Here is a 21,808-nt window from a genome sequence, read left to right on the forward strand (position 1 = left end):
TATATATATATATATATATATATATATATATATACCTGCAGGTTTTGATATTCGGGATTAAAGATCAGCTAAGAAGGATCCTCACAAGGCTGTTCACATATTAAAACCCTAATAGCTTGATAGAAAGATCAATGATCAGCTTACTTGAGTATTTTCAAGAGTGGGATCTTTGAGCTTTCTATCAAGCTATGAGGGTTTGAACAGGCAGCCATTTTAATACATGTTGCTCACCGTCTTCGATCACTTATGACATCCAAATACAAACCAGTCGTCACTTGGCATGTTAACCTATATAAAATCAAAACCACTCTGGGCTTGTCATAAACCACACTGCATCTCAGTGTATATATACTGAGATGCAGTGTGTTTGTTATCTATCTATCATCTGGTGGATGAAAGGGCTCTCTACAAATAACTTATATATACTACTGGGAAGAAATAAAAGCATTCATTAAAAAGTCCAAAACGGAAAATATCGATTTGGTCAAATGTCTCATTTAAATTGGTCAAATGTCTCATTTATTTTCAGAGTTAAATTCAAAGAGTACAAAGTAGATATCCAAAGATAAGAAGGCAAAGCAGGTTACAAAGTATAAATCAATAGTTTTTTTTCAGTTTCGTTGTTGCATAAAGAGTACCTTATGACTTGAGATGAAAAGTGAATCACACACGTTACTATGGATTAGTTTTGACAAGCAGATCACCCATTGAAACCAATGCCTGAATGCCTAAAAAAGAAAAGAAGCAAAAAACACCTTGTCAGATGTATTCTGGTAAAAGCATCGATATCACAACTAAAGTTAGAAACCAACTTCCAAGTACGTTTGGCAATGTCTTTGATATCACAATCAACAAAGTGACTGGTTTAGAGTAACATTGTATATAGAAAAGAAACTCTTGCTTCTATATATAGAATTGACATCAGTGATCAGACAGAGATAGTCAGCAACCAAACCAAAGACAAAAAATAGAGCAATGCAAAGAATAAATAAGAGATTTCAAATTGTGGCCTGGAGGTGAGAACGGTTGTCATTTGGTCCAGAGGGTGATGAGAAACATAGCAAGTGAGCCATTGTTCGTTGAAAAGGATCGCCTAGGCAATAGAATTATCTGAAACAACGGAACCATAATATTGTACATAAGTTCTTACCGCCATTTGTGTGCCATAGTTAGCATGCCCATCAGCAGAGTTTTGGCTGCGGAGAAATCTCAACAACCACAAAACTTGCAAGTCTCCTGATCCCGCCATGACCTATGCAAGTGAGCCCTTTGACATAAAGCTACTGACTTGAAAAATGAAGATTGTTGGACAGGAGACTTGAAAAGAAGTATTACCACTGCTAGAGAAGTAATGATGAGATAAAGGCACATTTCAAGCATTCCCCGATTAACATATTTGGATATTTCCTTCGTTCCAGGTGTAGCAGAAAGAGTCTTGATCTACAAACATCAAAACATATAAGTTAAGAGATAGAAATGATCATAAGGAAAGTAGGAAACTAAGGGAATAATTAGAAATTGAGAAAAAGAAGTAAGAAATATAACATTTCCATGGATGACATACCTCATTCAAAAGATAGAGAGCATAGTTCCTAAGAAAGTCTCGAGCACTTCCATCTGACGTACCCGCAAACCTGAGCCCTGTCAGAAACAACAACACATGTCATAATTATCATGATATATATATAAGACACTGATGTGTCATTAAAAATTTATATTACTTACCAAGTGAAACAAGAGAAGAATTCTGCCCTTTGGATGAAAGTACTAAAAACTTATATTATTATATCTCTGGCTTGCTGTAATGAAAGTACTAAAAATAAAGTTTGGATATTGTTTGTGGAGACGTGACGAAGGGGTTCCTACTATGCTAACCCTCTACAAGATGTACCAACGAGTAATCTATATGAAATACAGCGGTAAATAAACATCAATTCTATGTTTGCAAAGTATTTGGCTTATGTGGCATTCTTGAAATGTACTGATATATTGACTCCCCGACTGAACTCTTGTGTTTCCCAGATTCTATAGTGTAAATTACTTGTATCTTGTGTTATGTTTACATGAACTAGTTCTGTATATGTAATATACTGTTTCTCTTTTATTATTTTTATTTCATATAATAAAACTTCTATAAATAAATACTCTATAAATTAATAAACACTATAAATTAATAAATTTTGATGGTCTCGTTCCAAATCGGATTAGTGAAAAAAATAATAAAATTTGATAAAATAATAAAATAATATTTTTTTTTTTAATTCTCCATGTAAAATATGGTCTCAATAATATCAAACTAATAATCATATAAATTTACATATATTTACATATACATATATATATATATATATATATATTCCACAACATATATGTTGATATATGTATGATTTAAAATTTTGAATTTTCTTCTAGAGTTCATATCTATAAAAGAATTGTTTTGTTGTATTTTCAAACTATAATGATAGAAAATATTCTATAACATGTAATAAAAATAGCTAAGTTTTTTAAAAGTTTTTAATTTCTACATATACATCATTTTTTTTGACAGTTTTATAGAATTGTAATTTATTGTCAATAATGTTTTCTAAATATTAAAAATTCAATTCTAAATTGATAACATCCATAAGTCTAATCTTATTTTGCTAAAATTATCTCAATTCATAAATTTTTAAATTTATATAATTAAAATATATATCTATAAATTAATAATTATTATTTATAGTGTAAATTAATAATTAATCATTTCATTAATCATTTAATTATTTATAGAGGTTTTACTATATTTAGATTATTTTGGTTACATCATGATGTAGTTATACATCATATTATGGCCCCACATCTTCCCGTAGCAACCATCCCGGTCTCTCGTCCCGCAGCCACGGTTCCTCCTGCTCCCGCATAGATTCTCTCCTCTCAGTCCCCACCACACGCACAGTCTAGTTTAGTACCAATATTATTGCATATTCCTCCAATGTCTAGATTACAAAATAAAAATATTTTTTAATATATTAAATATTAAATAAATTAAATTTCAATAATAATACTAATACTACTTTTAATGTATATATAATGAATTTTACATTTGTTTTTAAAATAAAATTTGTGATATGTCATATTTAATATTAACCTACAATAAAAATTAAAGAGTAATTTAAAAAACCCGAAGTTTTTATTTATAATATAAAAATCTCTTATTTATTATTTATGCAGTTTTCAAATAGAGCCTTAAGATTAGTTTAACATGAAATTCATATATAAAACAAAAGTTTATGTCAATACATTATGAAAATATGAAAATTATTATATTACAAAATTGAAATATTATTAATAAACAAAAAAATCTTTGTTTTAAAATAGAAAACAAAATTTAATATTTGTTCATTTTTTGTTCTATTTGTTTCTCATTAATTTAGGGAGGAATATATTTGTTCTATTGTTTCTTAGTTTTTGAAGAATGTACAAGAATGTAAAACAAAAAAATATTACTTTGAAAAGGAATAATATTCATGTTCGTTATTTTCCTAAATGAAGCCGAAATTGACCAAAGAATTTAATGAGTTCGATGACTGGAATCGTTTATTTTCTTTTTACATGTTCTTTTGAGTAATGGGCCGATAACTTGGTTCTTTTGAGTAGTGGCCCAATAGCAAAGTAAGAGAACAATGGTTTGATGGATCGGATTATAAGCATGTGTTGGGCTTGTGACCCAAAAACCTGTGTACCGCGTGCACATTATTTTTATTATTATTTATATTTTATATTATATTATTTTTGTTAAATATTTGATGTTTTGCAAGTAGAGGAATAACTGCATTTTTTTACCGTTTGTGTAGCTAAATGTTTATATTCATTTTTTAACCCTTAATATACTTCATGACTATTAGTTTGTTTTGTTTAGTGTTTGAGACTTTATTTTGATTTTTAATTATTATAACAAAAAAATAAAGGATCTAAATACATAATAAGTCATTTATACGCTATGATTAAGTCACATTTTTACTAATAATTTAATTATTTTACACAATTTTAGTTAAATCAACTTAATTTTATATGTCAAATATTCTAATATTAATAGTGTTGACAAATAATAAAATGAGGATTTAACCCGTGTTAGCACAAATTTAATGATATTTTATTAATTCAACATGTCGTCTTTATAACCTATCTATTATATAGTATTTTGAAATTTTTTAATTTTACATATTCGTAATATTTTAAAATTTTATTAAGTTTATATATATATTAATTATAATATTTAAATATATGTGAATCGAAGTTTTTTTTACGTTAAGAATCAAAACTCACAGGTTTTTTAAAACAAAATAGGAATAAAATTGTTGTTTTTTTTTGTTTGCAAAAGATTCATAGATAGAATATTTTCAATACACAATAGAAGTTGTAGTTAAATATATCATATTTTGTGTTTCCATATTGATTTTGCTGTAACTTTTTAGTTGAAATGGAATGTAAAATATTTAGGAAATAAAATCTAAAGTAATGTTATTTTTGGAAACTTTTGAAGAGTTAATGTTGTAAATAAAAATTTAAATAAGCAAAACTAAAAGGGCATAACACAAAATATACTTCAAAAATGTTAATATAGATATTGAAGGGGTGCCTTCCTTTCCCCCTTCCTTTTCACTTATTGTGGCGGATTTGGAAAGCAAGAAACAATCAAGTGTTTAACAACTTCCGCGAAAGTGCAAGCAAGACAGTTCTGATTGCAAAATCGGAGACAAAAGACTGGATTAAAATACATCAACCAAAGGAGTCCAACAATAACGTCACTGATAGCAGGAAATCTTGGACACCCCCATCACATCCGTATATAAAATGTAACTTTGATGCAGGATATGATGATCAAACTAAGCAAGGAACTTGTGGTTGGATATTTAGGAATCATCAAGGTGAAGCTTTGGTATGGGGCGCGACAAAACTATCTTATGCAAGCTCATCATTAGAAGCCGAAACAAAAAGTCTTTGAATAGCTTTACAACAAGCCTGGATCAGAGGATATATTTAAACAATAATATTTGAAGGGGATTGTGAAGTTTTAATCAACCTAGTGAATGGCCAACAGGCGAATGCATCTTTAAGAAATCATTTACAAGACATTACACTGTGGAGATCACGTTTGCCACATCCTTCGTTTCTCTTTACAAAGAGGGAATGTAACAGTGTAGCAAATGCTTTAGCAAAATATAGTTGTACTGATAATTTGTATTATACTAGCTCTGTATTAAAGCCAATTTGGCTACTGAAAACTCTGTTTAATGACATTAGCTGAATCAATATATTTCACTTTTGGAGAAAAAATAATATATATATTGAAGGGGTGCTTTAAATTAGAACTGTGTGAGAGACTGCATTAACCAAACTTTTCAGTTTCTGTTCGAAGAAGTCAGAATGAATGATCAGCTAGGAAGGCTGTTCACATATTCAAACCCTAATAGCTTGATAGAAATATAAGTGATCAGCTAACTTGAGTATTTTCAAGAGTGAGATATTTAAACAGGCAGCCATTTTAATATATGTACAGCTCACCGATTTCGATCACTTATTACATCGAAATATAAACCAGTCGTTATTAATGCAGAGTTCTATCTAAGATGATAAGACTCTGTTTTCTAACAAATACATTGTTCACATATGAGTGTTTGTGTATATCCTTGAGAAGTGTTGGGACCTCATCACAGTTTGAGCTGTCCACATCCGCTCAACGATCCGTAAAGAGGTTGAGAGTTTCTGAAACCAACAATGTCTTCGATTTCTATGGATGGTGATACAACTTTGTCTTTGTCAGATGCCATTTCCTTTAAATGTTGGTTTCCATATACGCCAACACTCAACGATTTCTTTTTCGGTGCATCAATCTTTATGTATCCGTCGAAGAAATCTATCAGTTCTTCCTTCTTTAGCTCTCTCAGTGCAGCCACCTAATAATTTACACAACAGCTTAGTGTTAACATCTCTTTGAAGAAGACTCTCAATGCAAGTACAAGGCTCTTAATCCAGAGATTGCTATAGGAAGAAGTTGAAATAGGTGTTTTGTCTACTACCTCTGCATCTTTGCGGTTGAATTTAAGTGTCCCTTTTTGAATCTCTCCCCAGTAAAATCGGGATTCCTCGTTCAAGTTCTTGGCTTTTTCAAGCTTCATGTCTATCAAAGCTGTTACATTGCTCTAGCAAATCACGTCAGTTAGTGGGATGTCTCTTTGAACCACAATGTTTTAGTTCCCAGCAAAGAAAATATGATATACAATATTTGGTTGGGCCTTCTCACCTTAAATTCCTCATCGCTCATCATGTAAAGTTTACTCTCAAGATCCTTGAGTAGTGACTCGACCCTTGAATCAATATGTCCAGGACCCTATTAACAGCAAACTCAAGGAGATTAATGCATTAACTAGAAAGGGTTATGCAAAGTCCGAGTGGCAGAGAGGCAAGACAGTTTGGTACCTTTACTGAAGACTGAACATAGAACTGCACACCATAGACACCAGAATCGTTTCTGTGTCGCAGAAACATAATTATTTATGTATCAGCGAGAACTCAGGAGCATTCAAACGTATGAGAAATATAGTTATGTACCTTTGAGAAAGAGAAGTGATGTAACCGAGTTGCTCAACTGTCCTAAGCTGGTGAAAAGTGGCTTGCTTTGAGACAAGTTTAAAAAGCTGAAGTTTGATATTCATGGAAAATTCATCTGGATGAATCTGTTCTTGGGGAACCAATATATGTTAGCAAGAAAACCAAGGTCTAAAAGAAGAAACCTTCTACACTCATGATGAGTCTAAGTACCAAAATCTACAAGAAATGCTTTATAAGACATGCAAAAACTGGTTGATGAGACCAATAAGATGTATCAATCTTGTCGCAAGTGTACCTGAATGTAATGCACTAGAGCAGAGTTTTCATCGCTGGGGTTTGAGCCTTCTTGATGGTAGAAGTATTTCATTCCTGTTCCAAGCTCTGCAACTCTGCTTGTCAGGAACTGGGATGGATATAACGGACTACAGATAGGTTTTGGGTCATTAAAGAGAACATCTTCCATATGCTTGACCATTGACTCAGCTTCACTCTTCTCAACATTTCCTGAAACGAGTTTCTATTTAATTATATGACTGACACAAAAACAAAAACTAGAGACCAAAGACCACTATATCATAGAGCAGGGATAATGAGTTGAGACCTGCTATATAGCACTCAACAAATGTTCTCGATAACAACATTGGAACAAAATTCGCCAAGTCTTCAGCTTCCAAACAAGAAAGAGCATCTAGTTTCTCTGTCCAAGGCCAAGAGTTATCTTGTAATACCATTGTGCAGTAACTCATTGCTTGTTCATATGGTTGTCGGAATTTGTGATTTTTGTATGCCTTTGTGACTGTTTCCTATTATATAGAACAAGGAAGCATGAAAACATGGATTATTCAGCAAATCTGGTACAATGCTTATTGGATAATATCTCTACTAGCTAATAAGGTCACCTTGATAACAGAAAACCTATCAGGTTTCACTTGGAATTTTGCTATCTTTTGAATGATAGCTTCCAGCAAGATACTCATTTTGTGATTAAAGCCAACAAGAGAGAGCTGTAAATGAGAAACTGTTAGTCAAACATGGTCAATTCGTCGAGGCGTCGAGCAAAAGACACAAGAAAACGTCAGAAGTTTGTACAAACCCACCTCAAAACCATTTTTAGAAAGACTTAATCCATAGCGAAGACCAGCAACATGAGCATAATAAGCTGAGACATAGAAGTATACAGGTTGATGAAACAGTTTTCCCGATATAATAACAAAAACTAGGAAGGCTTATCACCTAACTCTAGTTTTATCCCGTTCTTCAATAAAACATATTTTAACTTGCCTTAGAAGAAATGCAGTATAAAGCAAGGACTCCCAGCAGAATTATTGTAATAAATAACTGAATAGTGAATGTAGACAGGCTATACTGAAAGAGAAATAACCGAGTTCTAATGTATCAAATCTTACCATATTCATTCAAATAGTCCTCTAGCAAAGAAACAAAAATATTTGAAAGAACCGCAGCGTCTGGAGAGCTGACTGCAAGGGGGCAGTTGAAATCCATCTTAACATAGGCCTTTGGTCTGAAGAACTTTGTATCAGGCTTATACCACAATCTTGAGAATGGTGTCTTTCTCAACAAAACAGGAAAGATGTCCTGTTCCAGAACTTGATATAAGATTACTGCTTCATACATTTTAAAGACATTTGTAAATTGTAACTAGAGTAATGGAACTGAACCTTATCCTTAACATCCTTCAATGAAAAATCCGTAGGAATGTAGATATTAGGTGTTGGTAGCTGCAGATTTACATCAGGAGCAGACTGCACCCACTCCTGTAATTGTTAATCACAAATCAAAACTGAACTTCCTCCAGAGTAATAGAAAAATACTGAATCAAACATGCAAGTATAGAAGGATCTTCAATACATCAAAAGCCCAACCTGAATGGTGAATTTAGTCATCTTCTCAAGAGAATAAGGAGTGTTATACCATGGCTCAACCTTGTCAGTTTCACCTTCAAATTTATTTGATTTCCAAAAGATTCTAAAAATAGAGATCAATTGTTAAACTACTTAATATAGAGATCATATGGCTGATAGCAATAAAAACATTTAGCACCGTAGTCAGAATAAATGGGACAAATAAAAATTTAGCTTAATGAAAACCTATGAGTTTAGAAGATGAGACTTACCGAACATTATTGGGAGAAAGCTCATCGAGAACCTTTTCCACACTAGCTGGATTAAATTTCCATGGCAGTGATGATTTAACTACCCAATGCTTGGTTGGGTATATCTGAAACAAAATTGGAATAAATAACAGAAGATTAAAACAAAAAGTGAAATGTTTAACCAAGAAACCGAGTTGCCGAACTTCAGACACAAAGATCAAACTTCATATGGGTATGATCTAGTAATGAGATTGTATAAGATAAGCATCTATTCTACTCTTTTTTCATCGTATAAGGCAAACTATAGATATAGATACAAACGAAGCTTAAATGACAGGAAAAGTATGAGAAGTAGATTGGACAGCTGAAAAATACTATATTACCGTCATGTTTGATGATATACGTATTGCATAAGACATTGGGTGTATTTTGGCTTGATAATGAAACTCTGCCTCACAGATAGCTGAGAGCTATAACAACAATGACAAATGTATCAAATTCTGTAAGAACACTGAATCAATAGGAATACTAGCCAGATTAAAAAGCAGACAATAACAGAAAAAATTTGGAAACATAAGTCCTAGAAGTCATGTACAGCTTAATAATACCAATACCTCATCGAAAATCCATTGCGAAACACCAGACTGTTGTATAAGGTTAATGTGTCTGAACAACAGTCCTATAATATCTTGCATATGCTCTGTATACAAATCAAAATACAAAAATTAAAGATCATATCAGGTACTAAGTAATATAGGACATGAAGACACCAAAACAACAAGCTTCCGAGAATGTTATAACAAAACATGAAACAATACAGTAACCCACCATGGCCAGAATCAGTAAGAGTTATGGAAACATTGAAGAATGAATACTCTATACTCAACCATGCTTCACCAGCATGCAGTCTCGTTGCCCAACCTGTGGAAGTATTAAGAAAATAAGGCAAGATTACTAATTGCAGCACTGCTGATACGACCAGTTGAAGTAAACAAGCAGTTGAGACAAACACTTCCCTAGCCAGCTCCACAAAAATAAAATAAAATCTCCCATATTACTCTCTTCCGGAAAATAGTCAGGACACCATCATTTTTTAGTGTAGCCTATACGACACACCAAGATAGGAAATATTTTTCATAGCTACCATCTACAGATGAAACAACAAAGAACAGCTTTCTAAAGCACTTTTCTAACTGTCTACGAGGCAATGTAAATAAGTGCTCTGTAATATTCACAGCGACTAATACAGGGGAAACAACTCATACTCCAAAAACGTTATTCCAGGAAACAACTAATCTTTATGATTTCTCGTGACAATCAGCCGACAGCCGAAACAACGTAACTTATCCTCCAAAAAAAAGTAAAGAATGATAACCAGAAAGAGAGAGCTGGAGACTACAACAACTTTTCAATTTATTACATGCCAAATCATTTATTAGTTTGACCCTTAAGAAAACCTACCCAAGATTTTTAAGGCATGAAACAAACTCCCTTCGCCTTCGTGACCAATTAGATGGCCAATGTACTTGCATGGTCCTTCTTCATAATGGAGAATGTTAGGAGTTACAGGCCATGAAACAATAAGCTCATGTCCCTGCCTTATGGGAACAAGCTTCACAAGAATCTAAAACCAATGAAAAAAAACACCATCACACCTTAGCAACATTTAAACATGAATATATCTTCGTCTGGCATAAATGCTATCACTGAAATAAGGAACAAAACCTGCAAATGGTCTAGAGTACACGGCTGGCCAGGAAATCTAGGAATACCCTTGTCCGTGTTTCGAATATCCTGGAATAACTCTTCCACTAGACCTTGAGTTTTATCAAGGTTTTCTGAAGACATCCAGAGGAAAGAGATGTATAAATGTCATATATGTTAATACTATACTTCTGTGTTCTGAAAATAAAAGAGATTTTGAGTATTGGGTTAGCTCCAAAACCGACCCTTTGCATAAACAACCAAACGCATGATGTTGGCAGAATAGTGTTCATCATAGAATTTAATCAGCTCACTCCTTATATCTATTCCTTTTGCTTCGGGTTGTACATGAAGAGTATCCATGCTACCTAAGCAAAATTATAACTTTCTTAGCAGGAGAGAAAAAATAGGAAACGACCACTAACTTTTCTTATGAACGCCAGCCAACACCAATCCTTAAAAAATAGGTCGAACATGAACCTGAGGCAAATTTGTGATATGGATGGTCTGTTCTACTTAAATGCTTCTGTACCTGTGTCAACGAAAAAGGAAGACAAAACTCAAGTGAGATGCTAAATACTTGTGGGTTGTAAAATTTGCAGGGCTTAGATATATATATAAGTAGTACAGTAATTAATAACAAAATGGATTGATGTAATACAATAATCATCCTTGAGAGCAAGGGATAATACCTGGCGCATTCGCCTAGAATCAGACAACAGATTTTTCTGATGCTCTGGATGAGAGAGAACATGTTAGAATATGTTATATCCAACAAATTTCAACGGGAGAGGTATCAAGAAAGTGATAAAAGGCTAACCAGAGTCGACAGCCTTGATCTCTCTCATGGTAGCATCAGCAGACATCAGTGGTTTGATAAAGAACTGTGCAAACCTGGTTACACAATCAAAAGGCAGATCAGATAACATTATTAGTAAGCGAGATAGATAGAAAACAAATAAAGAAGCAAAATTAAAGCAAGTCAACCTGTCCAAAGCTTCATCAAAACAATCTGTGTTGATATCGAAATGGTAATTTGTATCTTCAGTAGTTGTATAAGCATTTGATCTCCCTCCATGCTACAAACAAGAAAAAAAAAACAGAATCCAATAAACGCTTTAGAATATATAGAAGAGCATCATCTCAATATTCAAGAAGTAACATCAATTTTGTATTCCAGAGAAGAACAACATTACCTCAATGACATACTTGAACAAACATTCTCCTCAGGGAATTTTTCACTTGCATAAAATAGCATATGCTCTGATAATTAAAGAAGTGACTCTATCATTAAACGAATTTGACTACTTAGAAGAAGATAAAACAAAAACTGGGAATCAAAAAAAGTACCAATGAAATGAGCTAGGCCTTCCAATCCTTCTGGGTCCGAGAACGATCCGACGCTAACGTTCATCGAAGCAGCACACTACGCGAGCACCGATATAAAAATTAATCTTCAGAATTTTTCTTTTCCAATCGGTAAAAGTAGAACAGTTGAATAATCTTAGAGCTTACTTTGTCAGTATCTGGATCGCTGATTAACAACACTTCCAGCGAATTCTTAAGTACAATCCTCCGATATTCTCTCGTGTCCGTACGTGCCTTCAGTATCTCGTCACCTCCATCCGCCGTCGCCGTGGGCGTGGCCATCATCAACCTTTCGATTTCTTTTGGGATTGTTTGTAGACTTTTAATTATTAGTCTTCTTTCTTCGCTCTTCTAATGTCTCTGTCTAACGTCTTTCTTTTATTTCAGTTATCTACTGTGCTACAGTCTACGTATGATGATTAAAAATATCAACGGTGTATGTTTTCCCAAGTAGTACAGATCCTACGGCGATTACTTGTGATAGTTAGATTCTTCACTAGTATTAGAGTATTAAGTCTATTTATGTTATGGTCCAAGGTCTTTCCTCTTTGTCTGTAATCTAGTGTCATTATCCACTGTGTGGTTTGGTTAGAGTCTACGTCTAACTATTATTATCAACGGTGTATTTTCCCCCAATTAATAAGGGTACCAAGGGGCAACGAAACTATTGGTCAATGATTCAATGCCAAGTTGTCAACCCCACCGTTGATTTATCTTTTTTTTTTTTTTTTTTTAGAAATTTATAAAATTGGGACCTAAATAGTAGTTGAATATGATATAACTAAGAAAATTCTATATATGCTAGATGAATATCTTGAATAACTATGTCATAAACTTTCACCAAATAAGTGTGTATATATGACGCCAAGTATCATCTTTATAATATTACTTTTGAATTTTCCATGACTTTGGTCCATGCTTGTAAGAGCTTTGAAGTTTAAGGAAGGATTTGTCAGCTTGAAGTGGTTTGACAGCAATTACAAGATTTTGCCTTCTGATGATGAATGGAATCGTGGAGAGAAAATCTGTGAGTTGTTGAAGCCGTTTAGTGATATCACCACACACTTTTCAGGTTCTAAGTATCCTACTTCTAATGTCTATTTTACACAAGTGTGGAGAATTGAACTGTTGCTGAGGAAATTTGCATCTTGTGATGATGAAGATGTGGCAAAACTGGCTCAGGATATGCAGATTATGTTTACGAAGTATTGGGAGGATTATAGTCTTATTTTGGCAATGGGAGCTGTTTTAGACCCAAGAATGAAACTGCAAATGCTTGAAGTAGCTTATGAAGGAGCTGTTTTAGACCCAAGAATGAAACTGCAAATGCTTGAAGTAGCTTATGAAAGAGCTGTTTTAGACCCAAGAATGAAACTGCAAATGCTTGAAGTAGCTTATGAAAGAGCTGTTTTAGACCCAAGAATGAAACTGCAAATGCTTGAAGTAGCTTATGAAAGAGCTGTTTTAGACCCAAGAATGAAACTGCAAATGCTTGAAGTAGCTTATGAAGGAGCTGTTTTAGACCCAAGAATGAAACTGCAAATGCTTGAAGTAGCTTATGAAAGAGTTGATCCAACTACTTCTGCATCGAAAATCAAAAAGCTTAAAGACAATTTGGAGATGCTCTATGAAGATTATAAGGCTAAGTCTAGGACATGTTCTTCAGGTGTTTATATAACTCCAAATCCCCATGATTGGATCAATGAATCTCCACTTGATGACGATTATGACAATGTAAGAATGTTGCTTTTGTTGTTTATGTTGCTTGTGTTGCTTATGTTGCTTTTGTTGTTTATGTTGCTTGTGTTGATTCTTTTCTATAGGATCTTTTTGAGCTTGAAAAAAGCATCGGAGTTGGAGTAGGCAAGACAAAGACACATCTGGATATCTATTTAGAAAAGCCAAGATTGGAGAGAAAGTCTTTTCCAAAATTGGATGTTTTGTCCTTTTAGAAGGACAACCAGCATCGACTTGGGGAATTAGCCTCTATGGCTTGTGAAATACTAAGCATTCCCATCACCACGGTAGCATCTGAATCAGCCTTTAGTATTGGATCTCGGGTCATAACTCCTTACAGAAACCGTTTGCTTCCAAAGAATGTTCAAGCTTTGCTCTGTACCCGTAATTGGTTACGTGGTTATGCAGATTATGAAGGTAACTAAACGAGTAAACTCTTAACTTTTACATAAAACTATTTTCCTTAATAAGTGACTTTAATTCGCATCTTTAACAGGTAACATAGAGACCAACGATGACATTGGCACAACAGAATGTTCAAGATCAGGAGATTCAGATGGGTTTTGATGAGTATGGATTTTAAGATTTGGTGGGTGCTTAAGATGTTTCTGAATTGTGATTCTGAGTATTGGGTTTTAGGTAAGTAAGTATTTGAAGATGATGCTAACTCAAGATTGATTCTGAGTGGAATATGCCTTTAGAAGATGATGTTATTGTATTTTGATTAAACAGTTGTTGTTCTATGTGATAGGACTTTTGCTACTATGCCAACACAATCTTCTTCTCTATCCTAAGAATGAAAAGCTTTTCATGGTGAGGGTATAAACGAGCCAAATAAATGGGCAGGGTATAAACGGGTTCAAAACGGGCAAGGCTTAAATGGGCAGGGTCTAAATGGACAGGGTAGTCCCATTTTAACATCACTAACTTTGGATCCAAATGTTAGCTTTAAATATGACTTACTCTACTGATGCGCTTTGGCATATGTCTCTGTTTGTTGTACTTGTATATAAATCTCTGAAAAAGAGTTGGGTACCTCCTCAAAGTTTCAACGACCCGTAAAGAGGTTGAGACTTTCTGAAACCAACAATGTCTTCGATTTCTATCAGTGGTGATCGGATTTTGTCTTTGTCAGATCCAATTTCCTTCAAATGCTGGTTTCCATATACGCATATGCTCAAGGATTTCTTATTTGGTGCGTCAACCTTTATGTATTCGTCAAAGAAATCTATCAACTCGTCCTTCTTTAGCTCTCTCAGTGCAGCCACCTAACCATAGACCAAACCACAACTCATTCGATCGATCGCTTGTATCAACACTTGTTCGAAGAAGACTGACCATGCAAGTACAAGGGTTCTTAATATTGCTAAGAAGTTGGGAAGGAAGAGATTACCTCTGCATCTATGCGGTTGAATTTGAGTGTCCCAGTTTGAATCTCTGCCCAGTAAAACCAGGATTCCTCATCCAAATTCTTGTCTTTTTCGAGCTTCATGTCTATCAAAGTTGTTACATTGCTCTGAAGAGAAAGTCATGTCAATTAGCGCATCAATGTTTGTCTCAAGTAAAGCAGATATAATCTATAGTACCTGCTTGTGTCACAACTTACCTTGAATTCTTCATCGCTCATATTGTAAAGTTTACTCTCAAGGTCCTTGAGTAGAGACTCAATCCTCGAATCAATATGTCCAGGACCCTATTAACGATAAACTTAAAGGAAGTTAAACAGATCTGCATTAACTATCCAAATTCTGAGTGGTAGAGAGGCAATGCAAGTTGGTACCTTAACTGAAGACTGAATAATGAACTGAACACCATAGACGCCAGAATCGTTGCTGTATTGCAGACAAGAGGGTATGCATCAAACACAACTCAGTAAATATTCAAACACTCGAGAAACTCCTATGTACCTCAGAGAAAGTGAAGTCATGTAGCCAAGTTGCTCAATTGTTCTAAGCTGGTGAAATGTGGCTTGCTTTGCAATTAGCTCGAAAAGCTGAAGTTTACTATTCATGGAATATTCATCTTGATGAACCTGTTTGTGGTAAACCAATTTCCGTTAGCAAGAACACGAAGGTCAATTAGAAGGAAAAAACTCAAAAAGAGTCTAAATACCAAGATTTACAAGAAAAGCTTTATAAGACATGCAAAAAACTGCTCAGTGATGCCGCTTATTTCGATGGTTATCGACTTATCGTGTCACTGTGACACTGTCACAACTCACAACTATACCTGAATATAATGCACTAGAGCAGAATTCTCATCACTGGAGTTTGAACCTTCATGATGGTAAAAGTATTTTCTTCCTGTTCTGAGCTCTGTAACCCTATTTGTCAGGAACTGGGATGGAAATAACGGACGAAAAATAGGTTTTGGGTCGGTAAAAAGAACATCTTCAATATGCTTGGCCATTGATTCAGCTTCATCCTTCTCAACATTTCCTGAAATAAGACACCACAACCGCTATAAGAAAAGAACGGGTTAGAGACCAAGTACAATCATACAGCAGGGGATAATGTTGATACCTGCTATATAGCATTCAACAAATGTCCTTGATAGCAGCACTGGAACGAACTTAGCCAAGTCTTCAGCTTCCAAATGAGAAAGAGCATCAAGTTCCTCTGTCCAAGGCCAACTCTTATCTTCTAATACTAGTGAGCAGTAATACGTTGCTTGTTCATATGGTTGTTGAAATTTGTAATTTTGGTATGCCTTTGTGACTGTTTCCTATTACAGGACAGGGAAGCAGAAAACATGTATTCGGTAAATCTGTTCACAGGGCTGATTGTCAATATCTTACCACGTACAGCCCTTAAAAGGAGAGTCGTAATAATTTGGAAAGAGGGACGAAGTATAATAACAAGGGTTACCTTGATAACAGAAAACCTGTCAGATTTAACTTCGAATCTTGCTATCTTTTGAATGACTGCTTCCAGCAAGATCCTCAATTTGTGATTAAAGCCAACAAGAGACAACTGGAAATGAGAAACTGTAAGTCAAAACATAAAATTTATTGAGCAAAATACACAAGGAAACGTCAGTGTCCTTGTACAAACCCACCTCAAAACCATTGTCCGAAATTCTTAATCCATAGTCAAGACCAGCACTTTGAGCATAATAAGCTGAGACATCAAAGTAAAGATTGATGAGAACTACAATAAAAATTCCTTTCCACATATTTATCATACAAATTTCTTGATAAATATCACGATAAACCCGTAGTTGAAAGAGAAATAAACGAAAGAGGTCTATCTACCAAATCTTACCATATTCATTCAAATAGTCCTCCAGCAACCAAACAAAAATATTTGAAAGAACCGCAGCGTCGGGAGAGCTAACTGCAAGGGGGCAGTTGAAATCCATCTTAACATATGCCTTTGGTCTGAAGAACTTTGTATCAGGCTTATACCACAATCTTGAGAATGATGTCTTTCTCAATAAAACAGGAAAGATGTCCTGTTCAGATTACGTGACATACGATTACTGCTTCATACATTATAAACTCTAAAAGACAGTTGTAAATTGTAACTAAAGTGATGGAACTGAACCTTATCCTTAAAATCCTTTAATGAAAAGTCTGTAGGAATGAATACATTAGGTGTTGGCTGAAGCAGGTTTACATCAGGGGCAGACTGCACCCACTCCTGTTTGTGTTAAGCACCAACCAAAATTGAACTTCTTCCAGAGTAAGAGAAAAATATTGAATCAAACAGAATATAAATTCGAGCAGAGGAAAAATAAATATACAAGTATAAGCAGATCTTCAGGAAATTATCAAATCATAAGCCAACCTGAATGGCGAATTTGGTTATCTTCTCAAGAGAATACGCAGTGTTATACCATGGCTCAACCTTGTCAGTTTGTCCTTCAAATTTATTTGATTCCCAAAAGATTCTACAAATATAATGGCATTAGATTCTACGACACAACGAGCTTGAACTACATGTAAATTTTATGAACATGACTATGACACATTGGGGACTGAGGGATTCTTAAAATAAACCGCCAAAAAGCTAATGTAAATTTTTGCCTTAAAGAAATCATATGGTCGATAGCAATAAAAACATTTATTTAGCACCGTCCTCAGCTTTCTCAAAATATACAAAATTTGGTTGGTGAAAACCTACGAGTTTATAAGACATTTAGAGGATAGTACGCACCAAGGAAAAATAATACATTACAGGAACAGAGGCTTACCTAACATTATTGGGAGAAAGCTCATCAAGAACTTTTTGTATGATAGCTGGATTGAATTTCGAAGGCAGTGATGATCCAACCAGCCAATGCTTGGCTGGGTATATCTGAAGGATAATTGCAAAAGGACACGGAAGATTAAAGAAAAAAAACAAAGAAGTGAAATATTCAGCCACAAATGGGTTTCCAAACTTCAGTCATAACGATCAAACTTCATATGGGTAATCTACTAATGCTTTATGAGACTGTGAGAGGTGAGCATCTACTATACTTCTTGTTCATCGTAAGACTACGTCTATAAATATAGCAGAAGTAGGTATACAAAAAGCTAAACGATAGGAAAAAGTATGAGAAGTCGATTGAACTGCTGAAGAATATAATTACCGTCATGTTTGATGAAATATCCACTACATAAGAAATTGGGTCTATTTTGGCTTGATAATGAAATTCTGCCTCACAGATAGCTGAGAGCTTCCACAAGACAACAACAATAACCGATGTATCAGGCTCTTTCAAGACATAAATCAGTAGGAATACTGGCCAGATTAAAATCAGACAATAACACAAAAGGTGGAAAAATAAATCATACAGCTTAATAATACCAATAATACCTCATCGAAAATCCACTGGGAAACACCAGACTGTTGTAAGACTTTAATTTGTTTAAACAACAACCCTAAAATATCTTGCATGTGCTCTGTATACCAATCAAGAAACAAAATCAAACCAAATCCAGATAATATCAGGTTCTGACTAAAACATCAAGCACACCGATACCATCTATTCAACATAAGAAAGATTGTTGCGAGCTTCCGTGGTCAGCATAACATAAAACAAAGACGAATACAGAAACCCACCATGGCCAGCATCAGTAAGATCAATCGAAACATTGAAGAAAGAATATTCCATACTCCAGTCTGCTTCGCCAGCATACAGTCCTGTTGCCCAACCTGTGAATAAAAACAAGGAGAATTAAGATCAAGCAAGAAACACCTTCAAAATTAATACAGAGGAAAAATTAATTTTTAACTTCTCGTCAGTCACTATTAGCAGCAACAGCTTATTCTTTAAGAAAATTAAGATATAAGTTGGAAGACAACAATTAGAGATCTGAAGCCTACTTTGAAGTTTGTTACCTCTTTAAGATAGAAAGTGCTAAAGAGTTTATTAATTTGGTCCTAAAGAAAACCTACCCAAGATTTTTAAGGCATGAAACAAACTTCCTTCACCTTCATGACCAATAAGATCACCAATATACCTGCATGGTGCCTCTTGATAATGATAGATACTAGGAGTCACAGGCCATATAACACTAAGCTCATGACCCTGCATTATTGGAACAACCTTCACAAGTACCTAAAACCAATGGAAACAATCACCGCAGAAGATACCACCTCAGAAACGTTCTAACATGAATTCATCTTCGTTTCTTGTAAATGCTAAAGCTAAAGTAAGGAACAAAAACCTGCAAATGGTCTAGAGTACACGGCTGACCAGGAAATCTAGGAATATCCTTGTTGGTGTTTCGAACATCCTGGAATAACTCTTCCACTAGACCTTGAGTTTTATCAAGGTTTTCTGAAGACATGCAGAGCAAAGAGATGTATAAATGGTATATATACTAAATAGTTTTGTTTTCTGAAACTTCACCAAAAAAAAAATAAATCGAGTATGGGTTAGCTTCAAAACCTACCCTTGCCATAAACAACCAGATGCATGATGTTGGCAGAATAGTGTTCTTCATAGAATTTCATTAGTTCACTTCTTGTATTCACTCCCTTTGCTTCTGGTCGTCCATGAAGTGTATCCATATTCCCTACGCAAGATTATGACTTTCTAAGTACGATAAAGAAAAAAGTTGGGAAGGACCAGTGACGTTTCCTATGCATCAGAACACCAGTTAAGAACAAGTAGAACATAAACCTGTGTTAAATTTGTGATATGGATGGTCTTCTCTACTTAGATGCTTCTGTAACTGCAATAAGGAAGACAAAACTCAAGTTAGATGCAACATATACACATCAACAGACTTGTGGGCAATCAATATGAAGGGCTTAGATATTAAGTACTACAAGTTCAAAGAAAAACCAGTGAAATACATTCTTCGGTGCCAATAATAACTAGATCAATAGATATAGTACGGTATATGTTGTTGAGAGAAGGGGTCAATACCTGGCCCAAACGCCAAGAATCTGACAACAAGTTTTTCTGATGCTCTGGATGAGAGGGAACTTGTTAGAATTTGTTATATATCTTAATAAAATTCAACAGGGAAAATATCAAGAAAGTCAAAAGCAAACCAGAGTCGACAGCCTTGATCTCCCTCATGGTGGCATCAGCTGACATCAATGGCTTGATAAAGAACTGTGCGAACCTAGTAAGGCAAATAACATAACAAGCCGACATATTCAAAAGGCAAATCAGATAACATTAGTAAGCAAGAGAGAAAAGCAAATCCAAGTCAACCTATCCAAAGCTTCATCAAAAGAATCAGTGTTGATATCGAAATGGTAGTTAGTATCTTCAGTGGATGTATAAGCATTTGTGCTCCCTCCATGCTACAAACAGATAAATTCCAATAAGCACATTCCAATTTATCTTTATCTAAATAATAATAATGAGCAAAATTATAATACAGAGACAAGACAGATAAGAAAAGAAGGTTACCTCTGTGATGTACTTGGAATAGCTATCTTCTTCTGGATATTTTTCACTAGCATAAAATAGCATATGCTCTGAATCCCACCACCAAAACAATAAAAAGAGCTGAAGTTATTCACCACCCCATGGCCATCTAAATCCACACTAAATTCGACTTTTAATTAACAGGAAAGGGTTAATAAATACAGAATAGACCCAGGCTCAGTGATTGAATCCTGCTATAATTATAACGAATATAGAAGTACCAAGGAAATGAGCTAGCCCTTCCAATCCTTCTGGGTCCGAGAACGATCCGACGCTAACGTTCATTGAAGCAGCACACTACGAGTACGAGAAGCAGGCAAACATAGAAGAAATATTCAGCTATAATATTTAGAATCAAAAATCAAAACAGTGAAAAATCGAGAGCTAACCTTGTCAGTCTCTGGGTCGCTGATTAACAACACCTCTAGCGAATTTTTTAGTACAATCCTCCGATACTCTCTCTTGTCCGTACGTGCCTTCAGTATGTCGCCACATTCACCCGACGCCGCCGTCTCGTTTCCCAATCCAACCGCCATCTCCGTTCGATGATTTTTACTTTGGGATTGTTGTTAATTAGTAGTAGTCTTCGCTCTTATGTTCAACGTAGCTGAGTCTAAAAAATTCTAAATTATCTAGTGCGGTAGAGTCCACGTATGATTCTCTTAGTCTGCATCTGAAAATTATCAACAGTGTATATTTGATCTCGAAAAGCAATCGACGGTGTATATTATCCATGTTCATACTAATACAGATCCAACGGCGGTAGCGCAACATCATTAAAACCTGGTACACGTGATCTTTTATAATACAGTAAAACCTCTATAAATTAATTAATCTTATTAACTTATAGAAGTTTTAATTTATCCATAAATTAATTTATTAATTTGTGAAATATTTTTATAGTTTTGAAAATTTATATTAAAAAGTAAAATACTTTTTGTTATAATTTACATTTTTATAGAATTTTCTTAATTTATAATCTTGGCTATTGTTAGATGCCAATAGTTTATTAGGTGAAAATGATAAATGTTGCGAAGTTCAAAGTTTAGAAAAATTTATTGATATTATCCTTCATGGTAATGATGAAATCGAAGAAAATATTACGGTATTTTTAGAACCACTTAAATGTAAAGTAACAATTATCGCGTTTAGTAGTTTCTACAAATTTTTAATGCAATTTGAGAATACAACACCAAATTTTTTCGATGAAATGAGAAATATTAAAGATTTCCAACAAAAATGCAAGGTCAAAAATAGGCAAACCACAATAGAGTAATATTTTACTATATATATATATATATAATTATTAATTTATGATATTGATGAACCATATTTTTATCTAGGAATTTAAAAAAAATTATCATCTTATTAATTTATCGAATTGTGTCATTTTTTACACCGATCAGAGATTGAAAAAAT

General features: G+C 34.3%; 1 protein-coding gene and 1 pseudogene across 1 annotated transcript; both read right to left on the bottom strand.

Moving 5' to 3' along the window:
• Positions 5,463–12,163, bottom strand: LOC104792036 (annotated as a pseudogene).
• On the bottom strand, positions 14,369–20,975 carry LOC104792037 (insulin-degrading enzyme-like 2). The gene is made up of 26 exons (XM_010518061.2): positions 20,779–20,975; positions 20,611–20,686; positions 20,372–20,439; positions 20,171–20,262; positions 20,005–20,078; positions 19,877–19,920; positions 19,628–19,679; positions 19,398–19,520; positions 19,170–19,282; positions 18,898–19,060; positions 18,562–18,654; positions 18,316–18,401; positions 18,089–18,175; positions 17,708–17,811; positions 17,302–17,404; positions 17,059–17,154; positions 16,777–16,966; positions 16,571–16,632; positions 16,381–16,485; positions 16,036–16,237; positions 15,743–15,951; positions 15,421–15,545; positions 15,294–15,345; positions 15,120–15,206; positions 14,907–15,029; positions 14,369–14,781 (listed from the first exon to the last, which is right to left on the bottom strand). The coding sequence occupies exons 1-26, from the start codon at positions 20,923–20,925 to the stop codon at positions 14,554–14,556; spliced, it is 2,904 nt and encodes a 967-aa protein (XP_010516363.1). The 5' UTR covers positions 20,926–20,975; the 3' UTR covers positions 14,369–14,553.

The sequence above is a fragment of the Camelina sativa genome, chromosome 6 (assembly GCF_000633955.1).
Source record: "Camelina sativa cultivar DH55 chromosome 6, Cs, whole genome shotgun sequence".
Classification (NCBI taxonomy): domain Eukaryota; kingdom Viridiplantae; phylum Streptophyta; class Magnoliopsida; order Brassicales; family Brassicaceae; genus Camelina; species Camelina sativa.